The sequence below is a fragment of the Neofelis nebulosa genome, chromosome 2 (assembly GCF_028018385.1).
Source record: "Neofelis nebulosa isolate mNeoNeb1 chromosome 2, mNeoNeb1.pri, whole genome shotgun sequence".
NCBI lineage: Eukaryota > Metazoa > Chordata > Mammalia > Carnivora > Felidae > Neofelis > Neofelis nebulosa.
This window is the reverse complement of record NC_080783.1, coordinates 198,676,503-198,690,161: the sequence shown is the minus strand read 5'-3', so window position 1 is coordinate 198,690,161 and position 13,659 is coordinate 198,676,503. Positions and strand designations below refer to the sequence as shown.

Here is a 13,659-nt window from a genome sequence, read left to right as displayed (position 1 = left end):
TCCTGTTAAGTCAGTCCCGACTTGTAATATGAAGTCAAGATACAAAGGTTAATAACATTCTAGCATATAGGAAACTTCTGCTCTTCAGAGCCTTTATATTTTTCTTTAAGGCCCGAGGTATCTCCAAAGATCAGTGAGGTAGGTACAAGGGCTCAGGAAAAGGAAGTAGTAACACTAGAGATGAAATTGATTTTTCTGGCGACGAAGCCTTCATTTGTCACATGTTGCACAAAAGACAGAAGAGTGCTGTTCCCTTTCACAAACTGACTCAGATTTTTTTTTTTTTTTTAATTTTTTTTCCAACATTTTTTATTTATTTTTGGGACAGAGAGAGACAGAGCATGAACAGGGGAGGGGCAGAGAGAGAGGGAGACACAGAATCGGAAACAGGCTCCAGGCTCCGAGCCATCAGCCCGGAGCCTGACGCGGGGCTCGAACTCACAGACCGCGAGATCGTGACCTGGCTGAAGTCGGACGCTTAACCGACTGCGCCACCCAGGCGCCCCATCTCAGATTTTTAAAGTGGCTGCTGACTGACAGCTTCTTAAATGACGTGGGACTTGAGTTAGTGTAGGGTTTATATATTTTACTATTAAGGATGGATGGGCTAGGAGAATATTTGGAGAGAACTTAGTAGTTCTAGCTTAGTATTTCAGAGCACATTTTGAAAAATGATGGTTTAGAAGTGAACAGAATTAGGGAGAGAGAAGTTGCTTGATAAATCAGAAAGAAGAAACTATTTTTCAGAATATTCATCTACAAACATTTTTATTTATTCTTATTTTTTTATTAGAGAGAGCACACGTGAGCGGGGGGTGGGGCGGGGGGGGGGCAGAGAGAGAGAGAATATCTCAAGCAGGCTCCATGCTCAGCATAGAGCCCGTTAGAGCCAGTTGCAGGGCTCGATCCCATGACCCTGGGATTATAACCTGAGCTGAAACAGAGTTGCATGCTCAACCGACTGAGCTACCCAGGCGCCCCTTCATCCACAGACATTTAATGAGTGCCTGATATTTAAAAGAAGACCTGGTTACATTAAATTCTATTTATTTATGTATTTATATCTATTTTTGAGAGAGAGCAAGAGAGCACACGTGTGTGCTCAGACAGGGGAGAGGCAAAGGTGGGGGGACAGAGGGTCTGCACTGACAGCAGCGAGCCCGATGTAGGACTTGAACTCACGAGACACAAGATCATGACCTAAGCTGAAGTCTGAGGCTCAACCAACTGAGCCACCCAGGCGCCCCAAGACCCTGTTACATTGAAATTCAAAAACTTTTAAGCTTAACATATGTCAGCACTTTGACACACTCTGTCGCTGATTCTCTCCAACAAATTGTTAACTCTGTTTTATGGATACGGAAACTTCTTTCAAAAGTTAAGTAATTGCCCAATGGTTAATAAATGGCAAAAACTGGGATTTTATTTTAAGTATTAATTAATTAATTAATTAATTAATTTTAAATGTTTATTCTTGGAGGAGGGAGGAGCAGAGAGAAGGGAGACACAGAATCCAGAGCAGGCTCCAGGATCCAAGCTGTCAGCACAGAGCCCGACGTGGGGCTTAAACCCACGAACCGTGAGATCATGACCTGAGCCGAAATCAGACACTTAACCGACTGAGCCACCCAGGCGCCCCTGAAGTTTTTTTTTTTTTTTAATGTTTATTTATTTTTGAGAGAGAGAGAGCATGAGCAGGGGAGGGGCAGAGAAAGAGAAAAAAACAGAATCCAAAGCAGGCTCTAAGCTGTCAGCACAGAGCCCGATGTGGGGCTTGAACCCCAGGAACCTGAGCCAAAGTCAGACACTGAACCAACTGAGCCACCCAGGTGCCCCTAAAACTGGGATTTTAAATCAAGTCCTCTCTCCGAGTCTGCTTTCTGCTAACTGCACCTGGGGTTGTCCACCTGTGCATAAAGGCATGGAGGAACCAAAAGAACCCTAAAAGAACTCTTCCAACTGAATTGAGGTAGAGGAGGAAGGTAGACGGTAAATCTGGTTGTTCCACGATCCTTTGTTTCTTTCTCAGTTATGGCCCCTATCGCAGTGTCTTGTAGGATTGTTACTCGTGTACGTATTTGTCTCCTCCACTAGATTGTGAGTTACTGGAGGGCAAGGGCTAGGGTTGTCTCATATATCTTGGTAACTACTTCAAATTCACTTAAAAATAGGCTGAGAAATTTTTTTAAAGTTTTAATCTCACAGTACCTGACGTGGTATCTCGCCTGTAGGTGCTCAGTAAATGTGTGAATACAATGGAACCCAAGCCTCTCGGGACCAATCATCCTTGAAGAAACTGCTGGTGCAGCCTGTAACCTAGCACTTCTCTGAGCAGGCTCAGCAGGGCTGGGAAGCTTAGCAACCCAACAGCTGAGAAGCCAACATTCGTCCTTCTCCTACCCTCGGAGAGGCATCTTAGTGCCCACGTCAGTGCAGCCTGGTAGTGGGTACAAGCACAGCAGTGGGAGGTGGGATTTGGCTCAGCCCAGCCATAGCCAAAGAAATGCGGACGGGAAATCGGTGTTGGGGAGGTGGAAATAGCATGGGACAAAGTAAAAAGGAAACTTCTGTTCTTGCTACCTTCTAGCTTTGTGATTTCGGACGGGCAACTTAGGTCTCTGAGCCTCAAGCTTCTCATTCACATTATGGGGCTAACTAGTTCCAAGGCCAATGCAACCTCCAATCTGAAGATGGCAGATTCATTTGACCTGAGTCCTGACTTCAGCTGAGATAATTACTGAATTTCTCCCCCTGAGCTATTTGACTAATTATTCTTGGGACACCAGGCAGACTGCGTGATCATGTACAGCAGGTGCCATTCTGCTCATTGCAAGTCTGACTGCACCCTAGCAGACACAGTGATGGAAACACCTGGCCCTGGAAATAGGCAAGAGTGCCTTTGCCTGACTGAACACTTGGCTGCATCCATTCTGGAACACACTAACTTTTCCTTTTGGGAGAAGCCAAATTAAGGTCTGTTAATGATCTTTTCTCAAAAGATCGTAATGTGACACTGGAGTTTCAGGCTTGAAAAGTGAGATGGTCTTAATTTACAGCAGCAAAGCGAGTTGGGCTCCAACTTCCAGATGCTTCTTTTAAGTTTGTGAGATAACTATGCCCTTTAATAATGTTGTTATGCAGTATGAAGCACCTCAGCCATCTTTTTAGAACTGTGGAGCAAAAGCCTTTAGTTGGTCCAGAAAGAAGAGATCTGCTTTTATTGTAATTAAAAACTTAACAGTCTTGGGGCGCCTGGGTGGCGCAGTCGGTTAAGCGTCCGACTTCAGCCAGGTCACGATCTCGCGGTCCGTGAGTTCGAGCCCCGCGTCAGGCTCTGGGCTGATGGCTCGGAGCCTGGAGCCTGTTTCCGATTCTGTGTCTCCCTCTCTCTCTGCCCCTCCCCCGTTCATGCTCTGTCTCTCTCTGTCCCAAAAATAAATAAAAAATGTTGAAAAAAAAAAAATTTAAAAACTTACAGTCTTGTCTTTATCCATGTGGCTCCATTTTACGGAAAACAACTTGCTCTGTGAGCTTGGGTAAGCACTTTGTGTCTCTGGTCTTCACTTTCTTTATTTGAAACATGATAGGATTGTACCAGCTAATGTCTAAGGTCCCTCCTTCAGTTCCACTTTACCTTGATTTCAACTACTAGCATCTGCCTGGTTGTACTGCTTCTTTGGGACTGTCTGGTCCCTACCCCAGTGTAGCACATTCATCAGTACAGAAGAGGATTTTAGAACTTCTGGTTCTTAACCCATTAATGCTGTATCTTGCAGAGTTAGTTCAAGTGTCCATTTATAAAATGAGGCGAATGGGGATGCCTCGGTGGTTCATTCAGTTGAATGTCCAACTCTTGATTTCAGGTCATGATCCCAGGGTCATGGGATTGAGCCCCCTGTGGGGTTCCACACTGAGCGTGGAGCCTGCTTGAGATATTCATATTCATTCTCTCTCTCTCTCTCTCTCTCCCCCCCTCCCCCCCTCTGCCCCACTTCCCTGCTATCTTTCTCTCTCTCCCAAATAAAATAAAATAAAATAAAATAAAATAAAATAAAATAAAATAAGATAGGATAGAATAGAATAAGATAGGATAGGATAGGATAGGATAGGATAGGATAGGATAGGATAGGATAGGATAAAATAAATGAGGCTAATGGAAGTCTTTTTCCATCCTAACATTGAAGTGAGTAATGGTATTTGGTGGAGTTAGGGGCACTGACTGGACTAGACATCAAGGGATTTAGGTTCTGTGCCTTGTGTTTTGTTTCCACTAGTCACTAACCTTTTTGTGCATCGGTGTCTTGAACTATAAATTATTAAAAAGCTACAATTTATTGAATGTACATTAGGTGTCCAATACAGCTGCAAGGCACTTTATGTACTCGTTTGTTATCTGCAGCAGGAAAGTGAATACATTTGGGAACTTAGGCCCCGAAAGGCAAGTGATGTTCAAGATCCCACAAGTCAGGAATGGCGGGGCTGAGATTGGAAGCCAATCGTTTGCTCCAAAGCCCATTCTCTTCCTACACCTGTGTTATTCTACCTCATCTGCAGCATGGAAACCTACCGTGTACGCTTCTGAAGATCATTCCCAGGAACAGATGAAATGTCAAATGTCACATTGCTTCTGTGTTAGAACTGTGTAATTAAAAGGAACCCGTGAGTAGCCCTAATGTAGTTAAGACTCACTGGGTTCAAATCCCAGCTGTGCTACCTCCTAGCTTTGAACACTGGGTGAGTCACTTAGTCTGTCGGTGCATAAGTTTTGTCATCTATCAAGTGAGAATGGTAAGAGCACCAATATCATAGGGTATCACGAGGATTATGTGAAGCACCTTGAACAGCTTTTTACATGTAGCGAGCATTCAGTGTAGATTAGCAAAGAGCAGGGCTGCAGGGTTTGTCCTGTTCCTGCCCCTTGTCTTAGTTACTGTGAGGCTGAAATAGAGAGTACCCAAGATGAAACAACTAATTGAAGTCACTGAAAAAATGAAGTTTATAAGATTGTATTGAATACCTGATAAATAATAATGAATTAGGTGATAAACATGGAGTGTAGTGACAACTTTAATCCCGTTCCACGGGTTGGAGGGTGGGCTAGAGGATGGATGAGAGGTAGAGATAGAGTTTGGGATAATGATTTATCCACAAAAGACTTGGAGACAACTCTTTTTCCCTCTGATTACATCTTTTTAGGTTCTGCCAGATGTGTGTATATTGGCTTTTTCTGTAGTTGTCTTGATAAAACCCAAGGCTGGTTTGGAGTGAAATCGAGCAGGCTATATATAGTCTGGTTTGACTCGAAGTTTAGGAAAAAAGGATGTCCTCCATAATCCATCCCAAGTTATTTAAGTGTTAGGATTGGAGGCCTCAGTCCCAGCTAATGGAAAGTGTGACTAGATTTTTTGCTGTTTGTTCCTTTTCTTGAAATACTCCTTTGGGGATTTCAGTAGGTGTGGGACTTGGGCATCCCTAGATACTGTCATGCCATCTGACAACACTTCCATCTCACCAGCGTTCTTAACGTGTTCGCACATACCTGCCAGTCTGAATTTCATAAAGAACAGAAAGAATATTCGACAGAACATAAGTTTAGGCAGCTTTGCAGCAGTCAGTGGCAAGTAGAAATTCAGGGAGACTAGGTTAAATGCCACAGAAGAGAGATTCTCATTTGTGTGACATTGATTCTTTTTTTGTTTTTTTGTGTTTTTTTTTTTGTCTCTATAGGTTGCTATGGTGACAGACTATGGAGCCTTTATCAAAATCCCAGGCTGTCGGAAGCAAGGTGGGAGTTTATAACTTGAAATTCAGACCTCCCATTCCACTCTCTTCTGTCACACCCACCACATGCTGATTACAGACGCTCATTTTTCAAACAGTAGTTTTCTTTTTGTCTTTAGTGTAGAGATAGGAATATAGACAAGTGATGACAGTCCATGTTTTCGTAGGTCTTCACTCAGAAGTGCTCTCTGACTTGGTGGAGGGTGGGTATAGCTACTTGGGTTCACTTCCAGAACCGGCTCTTGCCTAAATTTCTCCTGTGACCCTAGGCAAGTCACTTGACCTCTTTGGTCTTACGATTTGGGGTAGGACAAGCTACTTACACTCTGAGGCTAACATTGTGAGTTTTCTAATATATGGCACATGGAATGAGAATAGTGCCATAACCAATACAAATTTGATATATCTATCTATCTATGTAGCTATATATATATATATATAGAGAGAGAGAGAGGGAGAGAGTATATATATAGATACATATATATAGATACAGAGGTATAGATATATATATAGATATATCTATATATATCTATATATATCATGCTCTACGTTTTTAAAGTGATAGGTCTTTGTTGAACATTTTTTGAGACTCCCCTTCACATCTATAATCTTACTCGTTTCTTAAAATAATTGTGTTAAGTAGGAAGGACAAGTTCCACAAACTGGTGGTCTGCTTAGAGTGATTTAGCTAGGTAGTGGCACAGCCGGGTCTGGAACCCGTACCTCCTGCTTCCTAGCCTAGTTGGCTTTCTACCACATCACAGTGCTAGTACATCCAAAAACTCAACTTGCTGGTTCCTCATGCTATAATAAATTAAGGATTTATCGAAGATTTTAATGTAAAAAATATAACTATAAGGATATTATTAGAAGAAAATACAGAATGATATTTGACCGGGCACCTGGGTGGCTCAGTTGGTTGAGCGTCTGATTTTGCAGTTCGTGGGTTCAGGCCCCACATCCGGCTCTCTGCTATTAGTGTAGAGATAGGAATATAGGAAGCGGACCCCGCTTCGGACCCCTTCTCTCTCTGTCCCTCCCCCCACTCTTGTGTGCACCCTCTTTCTCAAAAATAAATAAACATTTATAAAGAAAAGAAAAGCAGAAATTAAAAACAAAGAATGATATTTGACTACATAAAAGTAAAAAACTTTCTCTCAAAAATCATAAGCAAAGTTAAGTTGGGAAAAAGGATTTGTAGCACACGTGGCAAAAGACTAATAAAAAAAGGAGTAGGACAAGGGGCCAAGAATATGGAAAGAATTCACAGGAGAAAGAATAGCAACTAATCAATAAATGTCTTAAAAGATGCTCATTCTCAGGGTTGATTTAAAACTAACTTAGGGGCCTCCTGGGTGGCTCAGTTGAGTTGGTTAAGCATCCAACTCTTGGTTTCAGCTCAGGTCATGATCTCACAGTTCATGATATCCAGCCCTGCATCAGGCTCTGTGCTGACAGCCTGGAGCCTGCCTGGGATTCTCTTTCTTCCTCCCTCTCTGCACCTCCCCTGCTCACAAGCATTCTCTCTCTCGCTCAAAAATAAACATTAAAAACAACAACAACAACAAAAAACTAACTTAAACTGTGGCACATCCATGCAATGGAACACCACTTGGCAGTAAAAATGAACAAGAATGAAGTATCTGTGATGCAATCTGAATCAGTCTCTAGGAAATCATGTTGAGGGGGAAAAGCTAATCCCAAAAGGTTGCATACCTTATGATTCCTTTTGTGAAACATTCTTTTTTCTTTCCTACAGTGTTATTGAGATGTAATTCACATACCATACATTTCACCCAAATGTACAGTTCAGTGGTTGTTTGAATATTTACAGTTTTGCAGCTACGATCTAATTTGAGAACATTTTCATCATGCCAGAAAGAAACTCTATACCTGTTAGCAGTCACTCCAGATTACAGTCCCACCTGCCCCAGCCTTAGGCAACCACTAGTCTACCTTCTTTCTTTATATTTTTGCCTAGTCTGGACATTTCTTATAAGTGGAGTCAGACAACACGTGGTCTTTTATGATTGGCTTCTTTCACTTTGCATTTTTTCAAGATTCCTCCATTCTGAAGCATCAGTACCTTAGTTGTTTTTATTGCCGTTCCAAAATGTGGGATGTAATTAATAACCAGTTCTTCAGCTATCTGATTGGTTGATTCTCTGATGCCAACTAGGTATCCTGCAGTTCAATTCAGTTCTGACACTGACTACCCAGAGGTAGCGGCAAACTCAACAGTATTTAAGGGCTCGATCCCATAAGACTCCCCTCACTTCAGATGCCAGTTACAATTATTGAGTCCCCAGGTTACCCACACTTCTGTCAGACTTGGCTACATATTTGGATGTTCCCACACCACCTCCCCAGTTTCAGTAATTTGCCAGAACAACCCGGAGAACACCAGAAATGTTATACTTACTGTTACAGTTTATAATAAAGGATACAAATGAATAGCCAAATGAGGAAGTACATAGGGTGAGATCCAGAAGGGTCCCAAGTGCAAGAGCCCCTGTTTCGGTGGAGTTGAGGTGTATCACCCTTGGCACGTGGATGTATTTGCCAACCCAGAAGCTCTCTAGACCTTATTGTTGAGGGTTTTTTGTAGAGGCTCCAATACATAAGCATAATTGATTAAATTATTGGCTTGACTCCATCTCCAGCCCCTCTCTCCTTCCTGGAAGGTAGAGGGTAGGGCTGAAAGTTCCAGCCCTCTCATCACAGGATTGGTTCTGGTGGTTATCAGTCCCCATCTTGAAGCTTTCTAGGGGCCCACTAATAGTCTCCGTAAAGCATAAACTTGGGTAATGCTGAAAGGGGCCTACGAATATAACAAGATGCTCCTATCACTCAGGAAATTCCAAGAGCTTATGAGTTCTGTGCCAGGAACCAGAGATAAAGACCAAATGTATATTTCCTATTACACTATAGTATCAGTTCTCAAAATCCTGGCTGCAATAGTGTACTGTAGTTTTGCAGAATGTTGCCACTGGAGGAAACTGGGTAAAGGGTACCCAGGATTTTTCTATATTCTCTTCAGACTACATGTGAATCTAAAATTCTCCAGATAATTAAATTAAATTATTTATTAACGTTTATTCATTTTTGAGAGACAGAGCATGAGTGGGGGAGGAGCAGAGAGAGAGAGGGGGAGACACAGAATCTGAAGCAGGCTCCAGGCTCTGGGCTGTCAGCACAGAGCCCCATGCAGGGCTCGAACCCACGGACCATGAGATTATGACCTGAGCCGAAGTCAGACGCTTCTGAGCCACCCAGGCGCCCCTAAAATTTTCCGAATATTTTTTAAAGTGATTGCATTACACTGTATGTTAACTAACTGGAATTTAAATAAAAACTTTTTATTTTTATTTTTTTTTAATTTTTTTTAATGTTTTATTTATTTTTGAGACAGGGAGAGACAGAGCATGAACAAGGGAGGGTCAGAGAGAGGGAGACACAGAATCCGAAACAGGCTCCAGGCTCTGAGCTGTCAGCACAGAGCCCAACGCGGGGCTCGAACTCATGGACCGCGAGATCATGACCCGAGCCGAAGTCGGCCGCTTAACCGACTGAGCCACCCAGGCGCCCCTAAATAAAAACTTCTTTAAAAAATCTGTTAATACCCAGTTTTGGAAATGGCTATTTCCAACAATAGTTTTACTCACTGTTGGGAACATAGATTGTTACAGATTTTGGCAACGCTTATTAACAGTTTTTTGTATACAATTTTTTTTTTAATTGTAGGAAGAGAGCGGCAGGGGGGAGAGAGAGAGAGAGAGAGAGAGAGAGAGAGAGAGAGAGAGAAAATCCTAAGCAGGCTCCATGCTGAGTATGGAGTCAGGAGGGTTAGGGGGTGGGGGCGTCCCAGGATCCTGGGATCATGACCTGAGCCGAAATCAAGAGTCAGATGCTCAGCCAACCGAGCCACCCAGGCACCGCTCCCGCTAACGTTTTTACTGTGCTTGCCCTTTGATCCAGCAGCCCCTTGGGGGATTTAGTTCGCAGTATAGACTTAGATACCTGATGTACATCTGTGCAGTGGACTATGCAGATGATCAGAAGATTGATACTTTGATGCTGGTGCCTTCTTCATTTTAGCAGAAAGGATCTGTGAAAAGTGTTGATGGCAACTCCCCGGCACCAGTGCCTGACTGGGAGCTGGTTGTAAGAAGCCCTCTGATTTCAGAGACGCCAAGGTGAGGGCAGGGAAATGCCTCTTAGAATTGGTGAAACGGGTGCATCCACTTTCCTGGGATGGTAAGATGTCCAAGCTAAGATGAAAACGCACGCTGCGGCAGAGTTTCCATGGTGTGCCCCGCCCCGCCGAAATTCTACAGCATGTGTCCACGTGCCGATGTCGTTTTTGAACTGCATAGGTTTAGAAGGAGGCCTGGAAGCAGCGCCACAAACTGTTGACAACGGTCACCCCCGGAGGGTTCAGTTTGCCAGGGGAGACATGGACACCGAAGAGGGACTTTTACTTTGTGCAATTTCTTAACCCAGAATTTTTCTTAAAAATAAAAAGTCCAACCGCTGATCTTTGGATAATAAAGCCGTGCATCTAGCCTTGGAGACTACTGTGCCATGAATGGCATCGTGGAATTAGAAAGGGCTCCCCGATAGTTTCCAAGCTAGCAGTCAGCAGAGGATAATAAAGTTGCTCATTTTGTGTTGTCTGGGATTTAACGAGAGGACTCATCCCCATCTTTGTAGGCATGCCCCTCTTTTGGTCTGAAGACAGATCTTGTCAGTGTACTCACCATCACTGCAATACCTACTCACTTGAGCATTTATGTGGCACCCTGGGGACTGTGTGGAGACGAAAGGCCTGACACCTCCCAGCAGTCAGGCTTCAACTCACTTGTGTCCATGCCCTGTCAGGGGATGCCTCTCATTGTCGCTGCCTGCCTACAAGTGGATCTGTCAGTCTGACAGCCGGTGGAGACAAGCCTCAGAGGGAGAGCGCGGGGAGCCAAGTAATTAGGCGGGAAGTCTCTAGTCCTGGGCTTTTCTGTGGTTTTGCTGCGTAATTCCAGCAGTTGTATTTTAACTTCCCTGCTCTCAAAAGGAGAAAATCATTAAGTCCCACGCCAAAAGGACTGAGCTACAAGATAATTCTGGTCTCCAGGTTTTAATGTTCTGATTCAGGAAGGGAGACTCTAACTCGAGTTTTCTCAGCCTTCTGTTCTCAGAATTTTTGTCCCTACTGAGCTGAAAGACCCCTTCCTCGTACTCAGATCCAAACTAGATTTTCCCCTGGCTCATGGTGTTGCCTGCTAGAATGATCTGTGATGATGGAAATGTTCTATATCTGTTTCGATGTGTTTTTCTGACACCAGCTAATTCTCTGGATTCCAACTGCAGGTGTCTTAATTCTGACACTACCTGCTTGGAGTTAGTGTGTCAGATTGCACAAGTTAAAGGGGCTCAGACTCACAAGACTGCCCCTACTTCAGATGCCAGTTGTAAGTCCTGAGCCACCTGTACTTCTAATTGGTGGGCTGTGAAGCAAGGGTTCCCATGACCCCCTCTTCAAGTTTGATCATTTGCTAGAACAGCTCTCAGGACTCAGGGAAACACTGTTTCTTATGTTCCCAGGTTTTTGTTTTGTTTTGTTTTAATTTTTTTAATGTTTATTTATTTTTGAGACAGAGAGAGACAGAGCATGAATGGGGGAGGGGCAGAGAGAGAGGGAGACACAGAATCGGAAGCAGGCTCCAGGCTCTGAGCCATCAGCCCAGAGCCTGACGCGGGGCTCGAACTCACGAACAGTGAGATCGTGACCTGAGCTGAAGTCGGACGCTCAACCGACTGAGCCACCCAGGCGCCCCTCCCAGGTTTTATTATAAAGGATACAGTCAGGCCCGGCCAAGGTATGGGGGTGGTGGGGGGGCGGGGGTACTCCAAGCTTCTCTGACACAACACCCTCCCAACAAGCTGATATGTTCACTAACCTGGAAGCTCTCTGAGTCTTGTTTTAAGAGTTTTATTGGGCCTCTTCAGCCCCTCTCCCTCTTTCCTGGAGACGAGTGGTCCCAACCCTCTCTCATCATTTAACCTTCTGGAGACTTGCCCCGTTCAGAGACATCTAGAGCCCCACCCTAAATCACCTTAGCAAAGCTCTTCTGTGATCAGAAGGGGCTTATGAATAACAAAAGACTGTCGTATCACTGGAGAAATTCCAAGAGTTATAGGAGTTCTGGGAGGAATCAGGGACATACACCAAATAAATTTTGGTATTCTAGCACATCTGTGCTGGCCAGTAATGTAGCCACTAACTTTTAACTTTGTTTATTTAAAATAATGTTTTAGGGGCGCCTGGGTGGCGCAGTCGGTTAAGCGTCCGACTTCAGCCAGGTCACGATCTCGCGGTCCGTGAGTTCGAGCCCCGCGTCGGGCTCTGGGCTGATGGCTCGGAGCCTGGAGCCTGTTTCCCATTCTGTGTCTCCCTCTCTCTCCGCCCCTCCCCCGTTCATGCTCTGTCTCTCTCTGTCCCAAAAATAAAATAAAATAAAATAAAAATAAAATAAAATAAAATAAAATAATGTTTTAATGTTTATTTTTAAGAGAGAGAGAGACAGTGCGAGCGGGGGGGGGGGGGGGTGCAGAGAGAGAGAGGGAGACAGAATCCGAAGTAGGCTCCAGGCTCTGAGCTGTCAGCACAAGAGCCCAACCTGGGGCTCAAACTTCATGAACTGCGGCATCATGACCTGAGCCAAAGTCAGACCCCTAACTGACTGAGCCACCCAGGTACCCTAACCTTGTTTATTTTAATTAATTTAAATTTAAACTTAAAACAGCAACATGATGGGACACCTGGGTGGCTCAGTCAGTTAAGCATTTGACTTCCGCTCAGGTCATGATCTAGAGGTGCATGAGTTTGAGCCCTGCTTCAGGCTCCACGCTGACTGTGCACAGCCTGCTTGGGATTCTTTCTCTCCCATGCCTCCCCCATTGTTCATACGTGTCCGCGCGCTCTCTCTCTCTCAAAATAAGAAATTTTAAAAGGAAAGTGAAATGGAATAAATACTTAAAAAAAAAACAGCAACATGGCTAGCGACTATCATAGTGTCAGTGCAGCTTTTTATGACGTTCTTTTTTTTTCTACTATCCTTTGCCCCACTAGCACATGAGATTTGGGGATCAGATTGTTCAACATTTTTTCCTTATGTTTATTTATTTTTGAAGGGGAGGGGAGGGACAGAGAGAGAATCCCAAGCAGGCTCAGCCTTGTCAGCATGGAGCCTGACCTGGGGCTCGATCTCCTGAACTGCAAGATCATGACCTGAGCTGAAATCAAGAGTCGGATGCTTAACCGACTGAGCCACCCACGCGCCCCCAGCGTTATACTTTTTTTTTTTTTGTTTTTAAGTTTATTTATTGTGTGTGGGAGAGAGGGAGAGAGAACACCAAGCAGGCCCTACACTGTCAGCATGGAGCCCAGCACAGAGCTAAACTCACAAACTGGGAGATTGTAACCTGAGCCAAAACCAGGAGTTGGACACTTAACCAACTGAGCCACCCAGGCGCTTCCCAGTGTTACACTTTAAAATGTCCTGCTTATGGTAGAAGCTCAAATATTTTTCGCAATGAAATCAGTGTGGCGAATAGTTATTGACTTCATTACCTGGCCACTATGTTAGATGTGAACACAGAGATAAGAGATAAGAAAACATAGTCCCTCCTGCCCTACTGTTGGTAGTCTAGAGATACGAACAAATTACAATGTAGCGCAATGATATAAGTGAGGTTGTGGTTATCCACTGGGCTGTGAGATATCCACCTGAGGAATAGTGGCTGTTCAATACATTTTATTAAATGAATACATTAATTCTAGTTCCAGCCCCACCGTTTACTGGCTTTTGACTTCAAGTTGCT

General features: G+C 44.0%; 1 protein-coding gene across 5 annotated transcripts in view; it reads left to right on the top strand.

The window, feature by feature from the left end:
- ZCCHC17 (zinc finger CCHC-type containing 17) overlaps nucleotides 1-13,659 on the top strand; it is a 63,018-nt gene that overhangs the window by 11,733 nt on the left and 37,626 nt on the right. For 4 of the 5 annotated variants that reach the window (XR_009258280.1, XM_058718284.1, XM_058718286.1 and 1 more), the window contains exon 3: nucleotides 5,728-5,785. The exons of the other annotated variant lie outside the window; for it this stretch is intronic. Coding sequence is in view for 3 of the 4 variants with exons in the window: in XM_058718284.1 (XP_058574267.1) it covers nucleotides 5,728-5,785 (58 nt within the window). In the remaining variant the exon portion in view is untranslated. The remainder of the gene's footprint in view (nucleotides 1-5,727; nucleotides 5,786-13,659) is intronic. 5 annotated transcript variants of the gene reach the window in all.